At 39.2% G+C, this 20,183-nt stretch overlaps 1 protein-coding gene across 1 annotated transcript in view; it reads right to left on the reverse strand.

Moving 5' to 3' along the window:
- The window catches only part of LOC136879341 (potassium voltage-gated channel subfamily KQT member 1), a 916,827-nt gene that overhangs the window by 95,337 nt on the left and 801,307 nt on the right, over positions 1 to 20,183 (reverse strand). The window contains exon 12 of the mRNA XM_067153158.2: positions 11,990 to 12,060. Within this exon, the coding sequence (XP_067009259.2) occupies positions 11,990 to 12,060 (71 nt within the window). The remainder of the gene's footprint in view (positions 1 to 11,989; positions 12,061 to 20,183) is intronic.

The following is a 20,183-nucleotide window of genomic DNA, read 5'->3' on the forward strand; positions in this document are numbered from 1 at the left end:
TCAAACATCCAAAGCCTATTTTGACAAAGAAGTATCTGGTAAAAGGAACTAAAGGCAGACTTTGATTTTATTTGATTTGTTTATTTATCACCATCAGAGTTATTAATTCTCCAATTACAGATGATATAATGCATTCAAATAAAGCAGGTGCAAAAGGATATATCTAGGAGGGGCCTAGAATAGGAGAAGGTACAGGAAGGCAAGAAGTGACAGGACAGAAGATTATGGAAGAATCAATGATGATGACGATGATGACAGATAATCTTTTGAAAACAAGATATTGCGGAGGATTTTTGGGTCAGCATATCAGGAGGAGAATGATGACTCAAGCATTACTGAGAGATCAGAGAACTGTGGACTGTGATGTTGTGGCAGTTATTAAGAGCAGGAAACTGAGATGGGCAGGACTGTCATGAGAAAGGAAGAAAATACTATGATCAAGAAAGTGTGGTGTGGTGTGATGTACCATAGAAAGAGCAGCAGCAGGAAGACCTAAAACAAGATGGTGGGATCAGGTCTGGAAAGATGAAAGGAGGATGAGCCTGACAGAGGGTGTTGCAGCTATGGTGGCAGATCCCATATTTGCTGTAAGGATGATATTGGAAAAGGCCTGGCAGAAAGGAAAATATGTCATCTTTATATTCCTTGCAATTGATACAGCTTATGATAGTGTTGAAAGATAATCATTATGGGAATGTCTTAAGAATTTAAAAATTTCAAGTACGTTATTAACCCAACCGCATCCGTAAGTGTACCAGTGCGCTGACGTGATAAAAGGCTCTATAGCCATAAGCGTACTAGTATGCAGCACTCATTTGCCTGCCAAAAATGAGATATGCTGCTTTCTGTCTGTAGACCTGCTCTACTACTTGGTAGTTCTTAACAGCTGTGTAGTAATAAAGTATTGTAAGAAAGATATAGTTATCATTTGCACATTACAACCCAACATATTGGTGCCAAAAACTCACTTACGGTTCAAATCACGTATCACTGCATCACGAGACGATATTCTTTGAATATTCTTAGACGAAGATACAAAGTGGAAAGTGAAGTGAAGTGCAGATTACATTAAATAAGACACGGGACTTCACAACACGAAACGCCAGCCAGTAACATATGAAACACACTTGATGAGTACAATATTTATTCATTCTGTGAAATATATCAAGAATCGTTTGTTTAACAGAGCATGCTAGCAAAGGAATTCGCAACTACTGCATGGATTGAGTCAAAATTGCTGGGGCTGCATTCATGATTGTCATTCTGCATGGGTGGCCATTTTGAATAGCTATAGGAATGCCATCTGCCACCTTCTAGGTGTCTCCACGATTAAGTACATGACTAATGCTGCCATCTGTCAGCACTTCCTGGAGTCAGAAGAGTGCATACTGCGCCACCTTTATGACTTTGCCATACTACATCGCCTTAGAAGTGACCTACCCCACCCCTCAGTCACATACCTAACTCGAAGAGCAATAAATTACCTCACTTCTACCTGACCGGCACTTTCCATTCACAATGACTGACAATCAACAGCAGCTTAAGAAGCTTAAACAGAAGCAAACAACTCAGAGTAATAATGCTAGATGCTTCTTCACATTTTTAAAAGGCAGTAATGACTGTGCAGACCTCAGTGATATCCAACACGTCCATGATCGTCTTCAAGATACATTGCAACAGTTAATAGCCTTAGATGGCTCTATACATGACCTGTTATAAGATGAAGATTATGAAGCAGACGTATGCACTTGCGAAGAATATAGAGATACCTCGAAGCACGCTATTCAGAAGGCTTCTTGGAAAGAAGAAAGAACAAACTAGCGTGTCTTCTAAACCCTGTTCGGACGTTCATCCCACGAATATTCAAGGAGTAAATTTAACAATGATCAGGCTCGAACCATTCTCTGGTGACATAGAGACTTGGTCCACATTCTGGGAGCAGTTCTAGTCCTCGGTCGATAAGAACCCGTCAATATCCGACATAAACAAGCACGTGTTCCTGTGAGGGTATCTCGAAGGGGAGCCAAAGCGACTTGTAGATGGCATCGCAGTACACGCAGATACCTACGAACAGATGAAGACAATACTGATAGGACGCTACAGAGACAAGAACACAATAATCCAGGCCCACCTGGACTTCCTGGATAATTTAAAGCCCGCCTTTTCGGAGACCCCTGAGGAACTAAGCATGACATACATGGAGTGCCACCAAAGAGTTCAAGTCCTCAAGGCCCTAGGGGAAGATGTAAACCTGTATGGTCGCGTGCTAGCATAAAAAATCCTAAGAGCATTTCCAGCTGAGATCTGTAGACGTTGGTTGATCCACGCCAAATGCGAAAATATCCCAGAAGGTCATTTGATGACATTAATGGAATTTCTCAATGAAGAGGCAGAAGCAGCACTAAAATCTCAGAAGATATGAGGAGAATTTAGCATGCCACCTCCATCACCCTATACACCAACAGCGGCTACTCTTCAAGTTATAAACTTATAAATAATAATACTCTTCAAGTTACTACGAGAGCAGAAAAATCTAAGATGAAAAGAAAGGTGACAATAACCCCCTTTTGTGCCCTTTGTGAAAGTAGAGGCCACTGGGCGCATGAATGTAAAGAAACAGTTAACCTTCAGGACAAAATAGACAAGCTAAAACTTTCCAAAATATGTTTTCTTTGCCTAAATAGAGACCACAGCGTCCGCCAGTGCTACAAGAAAGGGAATGTTTCCTACGCAAAATGTAAGCAACTTCATCACATATCAATCTGTAATGCGAACTCTCAACCCACGTCTGTCAGTAAAATAGAAGTTACCACATCAAATTTTTCCTTTCTTCAAACTACTCGTGTTTGGATCATAGGACCCACGGGAATATCTAAACTAACACAATGTCTGCTAGATGCCAGAAGCCAGTCCAGCTTCATAGCCAAGTCTTTGGTGGATGCTCTTCAACTACGCGTGACTGGTAGTCGAGAACTTGCAGTGACAACCTTCAAAGCGATATCGAGCATTACCAAGCCACGCCGATTTATCCAGTTTGACATGATTGGATTTTCAACTAAGACAACCGTAACACTCACGGCCTTCAAACGTCAGAATACCTATTCCTCTCACCCAAGTGTCCCCCAGGATTTCCGGAACCTGACACTCGCAGACCCACAAATTGACAACGAAGAACAACCTAATGAAATACCAATCTGCGCGGACCATTATTGGAAAATTGGAAAACTAGAACAGCCAATGTCAATCACGCCTTCCCTCGTACTGCTACCTACAGTCTTCGGCTGGGTACTAATGGGAAACCGGTCTGGAGCTTCAGTAAATCAGGTTACGACGCACCACGTCTCAGTCACGAATAGTGAGATATCTGCAGAAACCATGCAAAGATTCTGGGATCTGGAAACAATTGGCATTCGTGATACACAAGACAGGACACTGAACGATATGGATGCCGCTATCCTTCACACATTTCGTGAGACCCACCGGATCCTAGACGGAAGAAGAGTTGTATCACTTCCAAGAAAAAATGATATTGTCTTGTCTGATAACCGGTCAACAGCTGAGAAAAGATTTCAGAGCCTTGAGAAATGAATAGATCAAGATGCAGACTTCCAAACTATGTACCACATGCATATGTTGGATTACATAGCGAAGGGACAAGTGGAAATAGCTCCGATGTATGAGACTACCGGAAACGTCTTCTATCTACCACATAACGCTGTGAAGAAGCAAATGAGAGAAGGCATAAAATGGAGGATCGTGTTCGATGACTCTTCTCATGAACAAGACCAACCAGCATTAAATGATGCCCTAGAAAAAGGACCAAATCTGCTGCCTGAAATTCTAGTGACGTTGCTCCGTTTTCGAATGCATCCAAGTGCCATTGTCTGCAATGGAAGTCAAGCCTTTCTACTGCTATCCCTAGATGAAAACGACAGAGATCTCACAAGATTTCTATGGTACTGGGTCCAAATTAACACTGATGGCACATACCAGATCACCAGAGACGTCGTAATGTATCGCTTCACTCGATTACCGCTTGGACTTACCTGCAGCCCATTCCTTTTGTCCGCTACACTACAAGAACTTGTTACACTGCATCAGGAGAAATATCCCACTGCAGCAGCACTCCTGGATGGCTGTACCTTTATGGATGACTTTGCAGGCAGCGTCGATAATGATAACTTGGCCACCGTCGTTTATTATGAACTCACAGGCCTACTTCGACACATCAAACTTCCATTGTCAAAATGGTTTACAAATTCAGAGCCACTGAGAGCCATTTGGAGAGCAGAAGGTCGAGAGGTGAAATTGGAAACACGAGTCCTTGGTGTTAACTGGAATACGGAATTTGACTACCTCTTCGCAACTCCAGACGATATGACCGCTGAACTACTTGACCAGCCAGCAACTAAACGCCACCTTCTGCAAGTTACTGCCAGAATTTATGACCCTCTAGGCCTGTTTTCCCCCATCCTGATCACCGGAAAGATCCTCTTCCAAGACACTTAGTGCAAGGGATTGCAACTGTTCTAAGCTTGGACATCTAATCTGCCATATTTGTCTTCCATCTGCATTCCAAAATGGATTAGTATATCTACATCTAACGACGATTTATCCGTACATGTGTTCTGTGATGCTTCTGAAAGGGTACATGGTGCTGTGCTGTACATTTGGATGACTACCAAAAACACTTCCTCCGTCACGCTGGTTTGCAGTAAAAACCGATTGTCGTCTGTGAAGAAAGTAACACTTCCCAGACTGGAATTGCTTCTTCACTACTTTTGCCGAGAGACTGGAGTTGAGTCCTCTTGTGCCACCTTATTGAGTGACTCAACCATCACATTAGGATGGATCCACAACAATCCAAACCGCTGGAAGACTTTTGTCTGCAACCGCGTGACAGAGATTCAGATTCATACTGTGTCCAGTCAGAGGAGACACTGCCCCGGCATCGACAATCCTGCTGATTGCCTCTCCAGAGGAATTACAGCCCAAGATCTAGCTTCGAGGGATTCATGGTGGCAAGGACCTTCCTGGCTTGCCGAATATCCAAACTCCTGGCCCCGTGACGTCACCGTCCTGGACATGATCCTGCCAGAAGAAAAGAAAACGTCTCAAGTCCTAGTAGCCACAGCTCCAGAACCATTGCTCCTTGCGTCACGTTTCAGTTCGTACTGGAAGTTATTACATGTTACTGCATGGGTCCTACGTTTTGTTACGTGTATGAAGAAGAAACAAAAGGGCAGCAGAAATTATTTAACTGCCAAAGATATCGAAAATGCCAGGGTATATTGGATACGTCAGGTTCAAGAGTAATGCTTCACTGCTGAGCTGGTAGCCTTGAAGAAAAATCATCAGTTGCCAAAATCATCCAAGATTTTGTGATTCAATCCCTTCGTACAAGCTGGTATTATTCGTCTTGGTGGCTGCCTACAATTTGCAGACTTGACAAATGCTGAGAAACACCCAGTGCTTTTGGATGGATCGCACACATTCACGCACCTGCTAATTCGGCAGACCCATATAAGACTCCATCACTTGGGCGTACGCATAATACTCACTGAACTTTGCAATGAATTTTGGATTCTATGAGCCTGCCAAATCATTAAAAAAGTGTTGCACGGATGCCTGCCATGCAAAATATCCCACAAGAAAAGGTGTAAGGAGATTGAAGCCCCATTGCCTTTAGATCGCGTCCGTCCTATTCGACCATTTACTGTGACCGGAATCAACTTCGCAGGCCCACTCTATGTCAAGTCAGAGAACGTGACCAAGAAGATTTACATCATTCTGTTCACGTGTGCAATCATGAGAGCTATACACCTAGAATTCTCAACAGATTTAACTACCGACAGATTCTTAATGGCTTTTCAATGCTTCGTAGGACGACGAGGTGTCCCACACACTATATACACCGAAAATACCCAAATATTCCAAGCAGCGAACAGAGAAGTTCAACTCGCAGACGTGCTTAGCAGTCCGAAGACTCATGAAGATATGGCACCTCACAATGTGACGTGGAAGTTTATAGCTCCACGGGCGGCTTGGTGGGGAGGATGGTGGGAGAGAATGATTGGCTCCACTAAGCACTGCCTTAGAAAGGTTCTACGTCGCTCACAGGTTGATGAAGAGGGTCTCCATACAGTTCTAATCAGCATTAAAACCACTGTCCCATCGTTCAAGACAAAAGTAACTGTGAAGTGTTAACACCCTTACATTTCCTCAATGGCGAGAAACTCACGACCATTCCAGATGGACCTGAGCCAGTAAATAAGAAAGACCTTACAAGGAAATTTCACACAAAGATGAAAATGGTTGAAGACTTTTTGCGAAGGTGGAAAAAGGAATACCTCCTTCAGCTGCGGAGTTACCATGAGGTCAAGTCTCCAACCAGTAAACATCCCAGACTTTGCGTAGTAGGAGATGTTGCGCTCTTACAAGAAGACGTCCTGTGCCTAGCCATATGTGGAAGAGAGCCCAAGTCGACAAAGTCCTTCAGGGGAGAGACGGCCAAGTGAGGACAGCCATCCTGCGTCTGCCAGATGGTTCAAGAGTCAGCCGACTGGTGCAACTGGTGATTCCTCTCAAAATCGACTAGGTGGGGAGGATGTTGAGGTTTGAATGTACAAGAAAATGACACGTACCGGACAGACTAGTAACTAAAAGGAGTTTTACGCTTGTAGATTCTTTTTTGTTTTGTATGTTGTAATAACAAAGTGTTGTAAGAAAGATGTAATTATCATTTGCATGTTACAACCCAACAAGCTGTTTACCAGTGGTGAGATAGCCTGCACCCTGAGGGCTGATTGAAGAACTATTTCATTTGAGTGGTGCTTGTAAAAGTACTTGTGATCTCCGAACATTTTTTTTTTTTTTGCTATTTGCTTTACGTTGCACCGACACAGATAGGTCTTATGGCAACGATGGGATAGGAAAGGTCTAGGAATGGGAAGGAAGCAGCTGTGGCCTTAAGGTACAGCCCCAGCATTTGCCTGGTGTGAAAATGGGAAAACACGGAAAACCATTTTCAGGGGTGCCGACAGTGGAGCTCGAACCCACTATCTCCCGATTACTGGACACTTAAGCGACTGCAGCTATCGAGCTCAGTACCAAATTGTTTGGAAACAATGGCTGATGAACAGAAGCATGTGTTCGTTTAGTGGCAAGGATGATGAACAATTAATGTGTTATTTCAAACTTCTGGGCTCTGATTATAGTAGTAGTGATGATGAATAAGATCCTGGTGATAATATGCATATACATTTGAATATTTGTGATGCAACAGCAAGTGAAAGTGAAACAGAACTTGACAACACTACATCAGCGGCAGTGGCTGCTCAATACCTATGTGTTACACAGACTAGTGAATGGGAATACAAACAGAACGTTTTAAGTGTTCAAACAGAAACTTGCCAAGGGAATGATTGCTAATCACTTCAAAGAAGGTGTTGTCAAGTGACAAGCAGCTACACCTGGGGAATTGCCATTACGACTGACTGGCCGAGATTTTCCCGTCAAGATCTCCCCCAGCAAAAGTCAAAGGAACTAAAACTGCAAAACGCTGTGTTGCATGTTGGCAAAAGAAGACCAGAAGGGAAAACACATGGCAATGTGACTCCTGCAGCATTCCACTGTGTCTGGAGCATTTCCAGCCATACCATATAAAAAAGGCCTACTGACTTTTGAATCCCGGACTTCAAGCAACAAGGAACCTATTCTGTGTAAGTGCATAAATTATATATATAAAACTGTTGCTTCATAACCCTTTTTCTGTAAAGAATCTTGAATTATGTCAATAAATACAGAATTTATGCTGATTTATTCAGAGGTCTACAAACTGAACAAATTGTGTGAAAATTCATGGTTTCCAAGCCCTTTCTGCTATACGAGAAGGCAGATGTGATGGGTTAAAGAAGGTAAAAATGTTGTATGAACACTGCTAGAATTCTGTCCAAATAAGGGGGAGATATTTGGAAGGATTTATGACCAGATGAGGTGCACATGACCTTATATTATTGCCATTCATCACTGTAATAGATGAAATAATGAAAAGAGTTAAATGACTCAACAGCACCTCTGAATTAAATGCCTTTGCAGATATTGTAGTGATAATGGGTGAAAATGAAGCTGAAGAACAACAGAGGCCAAATGATGGAATACAGTATTTCAGTAGTTTGGCCTTAAAATAAGTCAGTCTAAAACAGTAGTGTTGCTAATTAGTTGATGGAGCATCCATACCAACATCATTCTGGATGGAACACAACTGGAAGAGGTCAAATAGTTCTAATATCCTGGTATTGTGATGACAGTGGCTAATAGATCATCTACAGAAATTACCAATAGAGTACAGACAGGAACACAGTTATACCATCTAGTAAGAAAGCTTCTCTGGGATAAAAAAAAAGTTCCTTTAGAGTCAAAAATTAATGTACTCTACAAGAGCTTCTTTGTTCCAGGTACCATATAGCATAGAAACCTGCACTTTAACCAAAAGAGACATGTGCAAACTTTGACCTGTGAAAATTAAACTCTTAAGATCAATGGTGCAGAAAACAAGGAGGGACAAGATAAAAAATTGAGGAAATACGTCATTAAATGCAGATGTAACAGTCATCACTGTCTGTGCTGAAACTAGATTAACACGTTCACTCCTGTATCCAACCTAAGTCAGATAGTACATCACTTGTAAGAGTCTACATCTTACCTAAGTCAGATAAAATTTTGTGGGGAATAACAAAATTTAAACCAAGCCTCAACTACATCTTTCATCATAGTTATGCCTCTAACCTATAGACGGCAGATACATGAAGTAATATTTTTGACCCTCCTTATGCACAGACATGAAGGAATGTGTCTGCTATTTGTTACTTGAATGAAGGTCGAGGTCAACCTTTCCTAAGATAATTTTTTTAACATTCAGAGAATACATTATTTTACCTTTGTTGATTTTTTAAATATTTCATGTTTCTGTAAAGAAGCTTAAATAATGGCTGAGGAATGCAGGTGTAGGGACTGTGTTTTTAAGTGTGCTTTGTGAGTGTTGACAGGTGTGTTGTGAAATCAAGAAGCAAGTTTCAAAACTGATGAAATATTGGACGTGTTGCTCAATGAAGACTCTGGTGATGAATTTATACCAGCTGAAGGGAAAAGTGACTGCGACAGCGAGTTTGAAGAGGTACCTACAGAATGTGACCTGGAAGTAGTTTTAGTACCTGATAAAGGTCTGCTATATAGGCCAAACTTGGCACCATTCACTGCTAATACAGGTCTAAATGTTTGGCTGGATAATGAAACTGTTCCTTTCTGAGGATTTATTTGAATATATGCTAATTAGGTGATAAGTGCTTCATCTTTCCCCTTCACCAAAGACTCTCGAGTACAGACATAGAAGCCGGTAGAGGTACCAGAGCTAAAAGCATTCTTTGGTTTAATGTTTGTGATAGCAATAATTTGAAAACTGGATTTGAAAATGTATTGTACTAAGGACCCAATATTTGAAAACCCATATTTTATTAAGAAATGAAATGGCATATGGCTTTTAGTGCCGGGAGTGTCCGAAGACATGTTCGGCTCGCCAGGTGCAGGTCTTACGAGTTGACTCCCGTAGGCGACCTGTGCGTCGTGATGAGGATGAAATGGTGATGAAGACAACACATACACCCAGCCCCCGTGCCATTGGAATTAACCAATTAAGGTTAAAATCCCCAACCCAGCTGGGAATCGAACCCGGGACCCTCTGAACCGAAGGCCAGTACGCTGACCGTTCAGCCAACGAGTCGGACATTTTATTAAGAACAAACATGTCATTGAACCAGTTTGAAACTATTCCCTCTTTTCTTCATTTGAGTTACAGCAGGTATGAGACTGGTTCTGACAGACTGTACAAAATAAGGCCTGTATTGAAAAGACTGTCTGACAGATTTTCTTCATTAGTGTACACTCCTGAATGAAAGGTTTTTCTATATAAAGAGAGATGTTAGCTTGGAGGGCATGCCCAAGGTTCTACACATTTACAATCCTGGCAACCTAACAAACTATGGAATTCTGGTTTGAATAGTATGTGAATTAAACTCAGGATACAAATGTAAACTAAAGATTTACAATGCTAGTTGAATGAGCTGCTGAATTTGTTCCTTGCTCAGGGATATGCATTCTCATGGACAACTACTACAATAGTGTCAAAATTGCTAAGGAGTTCTATGAACACAATGCTGTGGTTTTTGGCACATATGGGTAGAAATGGACTTCAGGGAACAGCAAAAGACAAATTAATGATCTTCAGAAGGAGTGAGGAAGTATTCCTTATGTCATGGATGGACAAGAAGGTGACATCTGACAACTTCCATTTCCATATTGCATGTTGCAAATAAGGCGAGAGGTCCTGAAAACCGTTTCAGACAGAAAAAAACTTAAACCAGAAACCAAAGCCGACTACAATCAGCATGTGCCAGGCTGAGTAGCTCAGATGGTTGAGACGCTGGCCTTCTGAACTCAACTTGCAGGTTCGATCCAGGCTCAGTCCGGTGGTATTTGAAGGTGCTCAAATACATCAGCCTTGTGTCAGTAGATTTACTGGCACATAAAAAAACTCTTGCAGGACAAATTCTGGCACTTCTGCATCTCTAAAAACCTTCATAAGTACTTAGTGGGATGTAAGAAACAATAACATTATTATTATTATAATCAGCACATGCATGGAATGGACATTGCAGACCAGTATCTTTCACTGAACACCTTCATGTGAAAAACAGCAAAATGGCCCAAGAAAGTATCTTTATATTTAAATTATTCAATGTATTCTACTCATTCCAGCAACAAAATCCTCGGAGAAATATTGCCTACTTGCAATTCATGTAGACTGTGTGTAGGAACTTCTTACAAGGCAAAGAAGTACCAGAATGTAGTGCAGTCACTTCACCAGCTCCATCTGATGCCTCTATTGCATCATCATAGGTGTCAAGTCCTGATATTCCACCACCAAAAAGGGCACCTGCCATGGATCCACATTTCCATCTTGATGGTAATAGTGGCGAACATGTCCTCATAAAATTTCCTTCAGTCAAAAGTGACAGTTCTCCCACAAGAAGGTGCAGAGTATGTTTCAAGAAGAAGACAGTGAGTGAAACCAGGTGGTACTGTAGAAGTGCACTGCGGGAAGTGTGACACCAGATACCATACCCTCAAGCACTACTAGAGTATCTCAGATTTCAGATTTTTAATTTCAGTACCTTTGGAGCACTGATACAAAGTATTCAATGGTGTACAACATGAGTTTGAAACAGCTTGGCATTTAAATGACTGGGTTGGGCATTTAAATCAGCTATGCAGAAGCAGGTAATGAGTGTGTTACGATGGCTCGGTCACCTAGAGAGAACAATCCCACAGAGAACTGCAATAATGTGGTTCCAGAAAGAAGTAAAATGCAGGAGATCAAGCGGTCGGCCAAGAAAGAGATGGTTCGATCAGATCAAACAACACCTAGAAGGATGAGGATTGGAGTGGCAACATCTTGACGATAAAGGTATCTACCTGGATAGGAGAAAGTGGAGAGGTCTTATTCACCACACCTGGGCAACTGCAGATGATGATGATGATGATGATGTGTTGGTGAGGCTAAATACAACTGGGGAATCAGAGACCCTAGCAAGTGAGTGAGCATTACAGCTCTTTATGGAGAAGTCATAGTAGTCTAATGAGTTCTTAGTGTCCCAATTTAATTAGTAAATTTGAAAATTCTGTACATGTGGTTGAAACTAAATTGATTACTATTGTTACTCTTATTATTCTCCTATGAAACGAAAATATAAGAAATGAAACCATCACGTAAGAATAGGAATTTGACATTAACCACTGAGAGAAGTATAACTTATTGTAAAATATCTCCCCTAGGAAGAAATACACTGAGGTATGATCATTCTTATTACAATTTAAGCAGACAACAGCTAATAATTTAATGCTTGTCTGAATATGTGAAAGTCGGATACTATACCTTGCGTATTGCCCGAATTGCTCCTTTGTGCTGATTAGTTAACTGGATACATCGAGGTTCTTCATCCTCATCTGTAAGAAGAGCATAAATATGCAGAATGATTATTATAATCCATAATACAACATATAGTATTCTTTCTCTGAAATATAATTTCTTATTTACATTTTAAATTTTGATGTATACATCAAATTTGTTGTAGAATGATTTCCATCAATTGCTATATTATAAAAATATGAAATATAACTGTACTGTTTAGCAGTAAAATCAGTGATATGGTGTACTGCTCTTAAGTGTCTCTTAATAAAAGTAAGTTTCCAAAACAACCAATGAAGAACTAGATTTGAAAGAAAATCAGAAAGTAGACACATGGTTTGAATAACACATGCAATATTAAAAATATATTTAATAATATTCTTCAATCTTCAACATTCTGCCTTTATTATTTAGTGGCAGCCCTACAGTGTAATGATAGATCACAATGTGGATCTGTGGAAGAGTGCTGGCTTCCAGATCCCAAGATCATGAGTTCAAACCCAGCAGAGGTAGTTGGATTTTTGAAGGGTGGAAAGAAGTCCATGTGACACCCCATGCTGTACAATGTCAGCATGTAAACGATCTCTGGCAACACATTTGGTGTTCACCCCACAAAATTAATTAAACTCAGCCAGCTTCTGGGTTGATGTCAAACAGAAGCCATATAGATTACCAAACAGAAGTTAGGTTGTAAGTTCCATCGAGAGGAAAAGTTCCCTCAGTTTTAATTACTGTGCTGATGCAGTGAATGTACCTCACATGGGGACTGCAGTAAGTATTTAGGTGTTAATATAAGGAAAGATCATTGGGATGATGACATTAATGTAATTTCAGCAAGGGTTACAGATCTCTTCATATGGTTATAAGGGTATTTAGGGGTTATAGTAAGGATGCAAAGAAGAGGGCATACATGTCACTAGTTCCAGTGTATGGGACCCTGCCCAGGATTACTTCATTCGAGAATTGGGAAAGATCCAAAGGAAAGCAGTACAATTTGTTCTGGGTGATATCCGACACACGAGTAGTTTTATAAATATCTTACAATCTTTGAACTGGGAAGATTGGGAGTAAGGAGATGAAATGATTGACTAAACAGTATGTTCCAAGCTGTCAGCAGAGATCTTGAATGGAATTTTTGAAAGTAAGAAAGATGACAATAAGAAGGTAAGGTTGGAATTCAAGAGGATATATTGGGGCTGATATTTGTTTAGAGGAAAAGGAATAAGGGACTGGAATAATTCATCAAGGAAGGTGTTCAAAATACTTCCAAATTCTTTGAAATCATTTAAGAAATGATTGAGGCCTAACAGATAGGTCATCGGCCCCCAACTTTCCTGGCATTGTGTCAAAATTTCTTCTCATTTTCACTGCTTGCCCAATTCTTGTTCTTTTATGACGTGAAGCCCAGGATGACTTTTACTTGCATATCTTTCAAGGTCATTTTCTTCCTTTAAGATACCACCATTTTGTAAATTGTGTGAACATTTATTTTCAATTATGACTACCTTGATATCTGTCAAATTAACAAACAGCAATAGAATCGTTTCTTTAAAAACATACCATTACTGTATATACCTAGCACTTTTAATTGAGAGCATTACAGTATCATGGAAAACTGTAACAAAAAATAAATAAATTGACAATTCACTCAATATTACACATTATGAGAAGCAGCATTTCATCATTCAAAAATATAAAATTGTGACTACCTGTGACTCATAATCATTTAGGATACTCCTTAGGCACATATATTCTTATTTCTAGGGTTCTGAGCAGTTCACACTATTAGGTACTTCATGAGATGATGATAAATGTCAAAGAGAAATAAATTAAGTTTACCTAGATGATGAGCTGTAATTTTTAGAAATTTGGCTTAGGACAAATGGTCAACTTATATCTCACTCCAGTAATAGAAATCCTATGCATACAGACCAGTACGGTACCTAAGCAAGGATTGCAATCATGATGCCAAGCAGTAAATAAGACTTCATTTGATTTTCCCAGGGTTTTATGTGAGTCTGACTTCTATTCAAATGCAAGAGAGCATCCTTCTGTGATTCTGAACAAACAGCTATGGCAGGGAGTATATCTCATCCCTCATACTTTCTAAAGGGAGATCCCAATTCACAGGAAAAAATAGTCTATACACCTTTTATATCACCCACTTCTGACCTGATCAATAAGGTCCTCAAGCACTATAGAATCAACAATGTCTTGACCCCCACTACAAAACTATCCCAGCAGTTATGTTCTTTTAAGGACCAATGGGATTCTCTCTCCCGTTCAGAGAGTTACTGTGCTGCATGTTCTTGAAGGAAGGGTTATATAGGAACTATAAAACACAATAGTATTACCAGAATCAAGGAACACAAGCATCACTGACATTAAAGTTTAGGTTTTCATGATTGGCATTGCAATGAATATAGAAGAAAATATTTTTTGGGCTTGTAGGCTGGACTCAAGCAGAGCCAGTAACTCCCAACGTTTCATTGGAAACTGCATCCCAATTTGACCATGGACTACAAGCCTGGAAAACAATGCCTTCTATATTCACAAGTGTTGCTGTTGTCAGAACCAACAAGAGAATCATGAAAGCACTTGTCTGGACTATGGGATAAATTTGAAATAACCTGGCTAATATTCACTAGTTCCATGTTTGTTTGTATGATGAGCAACTGAAATAGAGAAATATTCTAATAACTTCAACCATGAGGAAGAAGATCTGTGTTTAATTTAAGTCTGGCTCCCAGTATTTATAAACAGGCAGCATTTCTGTCCCTGTATCAGAAGAGATCAATTCCAGCTGACCACCAGCTTATCTTGACAGGAGAGGTTGCTGTATAGACGGTACTTCCTTGCATTACATCCCTACCACTGTGTAACTGTTGCATTTCTCAGAAAGTGGAAGGTGTACTTGTTGTCAGCTCTTCTGTTCCTATTCCAGAGATGCACAATGTGGAGGAATGTCATATGAATAGGAACAGAAGAGCTGACAGCATCTAGACCTTTCATTTTCTGAGAAATGCAACAGTCTCACAGCGGCAGAGATATAATGCTGGGACAGTAAAATGCTGGCACTCATCAAAACATGGCCACAGCTTAATAGACTAGAGAATATATAACTATTGGAAGATGTCTGTAAAAGTGTAAAATCCTCTGTTATTACATTAAATGCCTGCTGTCTCCATGGCTGACAGTCCAGCATCTTGACTTTCAATACTTGGGGGCACTTATTTTGCTTCTTGGCCAGGTTAAGTGATTTTAAATAGTTAATTCCCTTCGCTCGGGGACTAAGGGTTTGTGCCATCCCGAAGATTTCTGCAGCTCCCATACCACACACAATACTATACTCGAAATTTCGATTACAATGTGGTTGTGAAAATTCAATATTCAATACTCTATCTACTCCATTACAATAGCATGCAGTTTACCATACATGGCAGATGTTGCTCACACTTATTGGAGGGTCTGCCTTACAAGGACTGCACCAGGCTGGCAATGCCATACACAATTAATTTTAAATAACATTAAATTATATTTTATGCATTGGAAAGACGTGATTGCTTTTAACGATATATCTGGAATTTTTAAATAAAATATTTATACTTTTAGTTCTGTAGTCCTTGGATGGGGCTGCCTAGCTGGGTTAGAAAGGGAGTACTTGGTTTAACCAGAAGGATGTGTGTTTGATTCCCCACTGTGAGGTTGAAAAATTTAGAAATATGTAGGTATTATTATTCACTATGTCTATTACATACTGATTATAAAAATAAACAATGAATGATCACAACTTCACAACAGTTTTTATGATTTTTGTTGGGTGCATTCAACCGATTATATTTAGCCAATTATTTCTAATGCTATCTAGGAGCATCCTGTCTGGTAAAGTCTGTTACACATATCCCAGGTAATGATAATTCTAGAAATTAAGATGAATATACTATAAAATCAGTTTGAGATACTTCTGTTTCTTTGTTGTAAACAGAAGATAAACTGAAGCAGGCTACAGGGTATTTTAAAGATGGATAGGCAGAATCCCAAGAATTGATGAATAGGAATGCCATTGTGAACTAATTTAAGTTTTGGTTAACAATGAATGTCAGAGCTTAGGGAAATTCAGTTCTGGGGCTAATGTTAGCAGAATACTGAAAGACCTAACCATCTTAAATTGTGATAGTCTACAGGTGGCAGTATTAATGATAACTGGTGGTTTAAGAGTGTAGTTACTATGAGATATAAGAAGAAGAGGAATGCAATCAAGTAGTAAAGGAATATCCATTTATCAGTACTTTTAAGCAGAAAGTCTTTCTCTACTGAACTCTAAGATTTGACACATTCTCTAAGTCTGTAGACCTCTGAATCTTACATTAAACTGCATGAATAAATATATATATATGCTCATACATTTTAATTACTGGTATGTTTCTTTAAGAGCAATCTTGAGGAAGAGGAATCACTCAAATCACCTTAAAAATGTACAATCTTTATTAACACTTTCAATATTATGGTCCATGCTTATCCCCAGTTTTCAGTTGTTTTGATGAATATCACTGTAGAGAATTAAGAAATACAAGGAAATATCATATTTATGCCCATTAATAGAATGTCTTGAATTTTGTTTGGTATTCATGCAAAATACAATCAAGTGGCTGTGTTTTAGAACTAATTTATACAATACTATCATTACCGTGTAGACATCAAGTGGCAGAACACTACTCGACTGAGGATTTTTGTGAACTCAGTAATTACTACTGACTACAGAAGAAGGAGATTGGGAGAAATATATGCCAATATACAACAAGGAATAGTTTTATTCACTACAATAAACAGGCACTACAATAATTTACAAGTTTCTTAAAATACAATGTGCAAATATACACTCAAATACGTTATATTAATTGTAAACACCTTCAAAATAATACCATGCTACCAACACAACTCAGGCATGTAGAGAGGATCTACAGAGTACATGAAGCTACAACAAGAAAAAGTTGTGTGGATATTAAAAACTCTGATCTACATTGCAACAGAAAACATGTATAGGTTTATACCACCAGAGTTTAAATTTAAAGTGAAGATAAACTATAAAGTTGCTCTTTATCAAGTAACTGCTAAAAAAGAGAGAGCACAGAACAGCTGTTGAAATTTATTCAAAAAATCATTCTAAAAAAAGAAAGCACATCACAGTCAGCATTAGTTTTATACCTTTGTTCTATCATGACACAGAGTGGGCCATTAGTAGGCCTAACTATCTATTTTCATGGCAGAAAAAGAGGCCCTACTGTTATGGATCATTCCATTTAAGTAACAATCTTCTGTTTACCAGGTTAATCATGGAAATTGTATCATATGTTGAATATTTTAATGGCCAACATCAACCAATCAGGGTTCCTTAAACTATTAGGTTATACATCAGGTACATTTGGGAGTGATTTGGTAGGGATCAAAATTTATCATCTTTCTTATTTCTTTCCTCTTCATGTCTTCTCTGCTGGGAAAAATACATGTGGATGAGTTACATTATAGCATGTACCTCTGTACAGTCATTCTTTGCAGGCCTTTTTATACAGCATTGACATTTAGCTACTCAGTCATAACTCAATGCTCACAGCATGAGTATTTTTCAAAATTAATATTTTGCCATTTTTATAGAATCTTCAATAGCCTTCAAGTCAAACACTAAAAGTTCCGTAAATGTATTATATTATTTACGATAAGGGGCATGCAGCTTGCATTTGCGATATAGTGGGTTTGAGCCCCACTGTTAACAGCCCTGAAGATGGTTTTGCGTGGTTTCCCATTTTCACACCAGGCAAATACTGGGGCTGTACCTTAATTAAGACCATGGCCACTTCCTTCTTACTCCCAACTATTTCCTATCCTTTAGTCGCCATAAGACCTATCTGTTTTGGAGCGACATGAAGCAACTTGTAAGAAAGAAATATTTATTAAACAATTCTTACAGGAACACATTCAGATTGCAGAGCAGGTATCAGTATTTTAAGGACTGGTAATGTTCTTTTACGATTCAGGCGCTGCTATGAAATTGATGTGAAGTTCACTTGATCAATTTGGAATTTTAACTCCAGATAATAATTTAAAAATTTGGATAAACAACTAGATTCTTGATTTATTGAACAATAGGGAGTTAACAAGAAATGGGGTGAACATCAAAATGATTATTAGAAGGATAAGAGGAACAAAAGAATAATGAGTTAAATGAAAAATGAAAAGAAACTGAAGATTATGGAAACAAAGATGACAGTTTCAGTCTGGATAAAAGAGTGCAGGAGATATCCCTCACTAACAAAAAATTAAAGACAATGAAACTGAAATAGCAGACAGTGTCTACAAACTTGTAGTGGACAAGACAGAGCAAGTGGAGGTATGGAAGAACTATACTGCTGATTACTTCAGAGATGACCAGTCACTATCAGATAATGCTGAAGAGGAACCTGATGGTCTAGATATTCTTGAGGATGAGCTGGGGCGTCTTAGGCCAAATGAAATCTGACAGAGCTGTTGGACTAGATCATATAACTGTACAACTGCTTGAACTAACAGATATTAATAAAACAAATTCCTTTTGAAGCTGCTGAACCATAAATACAATACTTGAGGACTGGCTAAAATCCACCTTAATCAGATTTCCAGAATCAAATTCTAACAATGTAGAGATTATTTACACTGCTGATGGTTCAACATTGCATCAACACAGTCTTTTTTTTGGTAACTTCAGCATAGGAAAAGGCTAAAATTGGGAAGGAAGGAACTGCAGCTTTATTGAAGGTACAGCCCCAGCATTTACCTGGAGTGAAAATGGAAAATCATGGAAAACCAATCCAGAGTTGCCAACAATAAGATTCAAACTCACCATTTCCTGAATGCAGGCTAACAACTACATGGCCAGAAACCCTTAGCCCATTCCCATGATGTAGTTATTACAGGCTGAATTACACTTTAAACTATGTTTACAAATTTTTCACTCTTGATTAAGGAGAAATATAGTGTAAAATGTCAATGAAACTCAGTGAGTTTAGAAATGGCCTTGGTTCTATCCAGGTTTTAGATCAAAAATAACTTGACCAACAACAAACTGCCCTCTCTTGTTTTACTGAAAATGAAAAACCTTTTGACAATGTTAAAAATTATATTCTTAATGTTATCTGAAACATAACGGGCTTCATGGTAATGATGTTAACATCATCAAGAAAATGTACTGGAATCAGGCAGCTCACATCAAAATCACATTACTCAAGTCATCAAGACAGAAAAATGTGTGAGGAAAGGAGGTAACCAGTCTCCAATTCTTTCTAACTTGCAGTTAATGCCCTTTTATCAGATCAGCTTTGATTACATTGATGAAGAAAACAAGACCAATGGGAAGAGAAGAACATCATCTACTATGCAGATGACCTTGTTATTAGCCAACAATTTAGAAGATTTTCAATTCCTTTTGGGCAGGATCGACAAAGTAAGCAAGGAGTATGACCTTGAAAGAAACATCCAGAAAACAAGATTAGTGGTTATCAACAAGCACAAAATAAATAGCACTATTATCACCTTGGAAGGAAACTCAACTGAAACGGTGCCATGTTTCAAGTGCTGGTATCTAGGATGCTGGCTAATGCACAAATGGGATACACATGTACAGTAGAAATTAAAAACCAGAAAACATCACTGCATGAGTTGTATAACTGAAGTTAAAACTTCGTATACAACTATGACTTCCAATTTGAAACTTGTTTGTGCGTAGCAGAAAAATGAAGAATTTAAGAAGTGATGTGTTCTGCCTAAGAAGAGCATAGCCTGGAACAGCAGAAATCACATTCCCGTCTAAGAGCAAATATAGCCTGCAGCAGCCATTATCAAGACAATAACAACTGGGAACAAACTATGAACATCATTAGCGTGTTGTAAAAGATTGCATGAAGTTTTAGTTAGGGTAATATACTAAAACTCAGTCTTTGCTGAGCTGAGCTAGTGAGCAGAAGTGCGTGATAATGATCCGGAAGTGCAGGGAAAGCATTATGGGCATAATAGTGCAGCAGTATAGGAGTGCGATAAGGCGATGGCACAGCTGGGTCAAGTTGATCAAGACGGAGTGTAAATTAGGAGTTAATAAAAGAATAGCCGGGCTGAGTGGCTCAGACGGTTAAGG

Source organism: Anabrus simplex, chromosome 8, assembly GCF_040414725.1.
Source record: "Anabrus simplex isolate iqAnaSimp1 chromosome 8, ASM4041472v1, whole genome shotgun sequence".
Classification (NCBI taxonomy): Eukaryota; Metazoa; Arthropoda; class Insecta; order Orthoptera; family Tettigoniidae; genus Anabrus; species Anabrus simplex.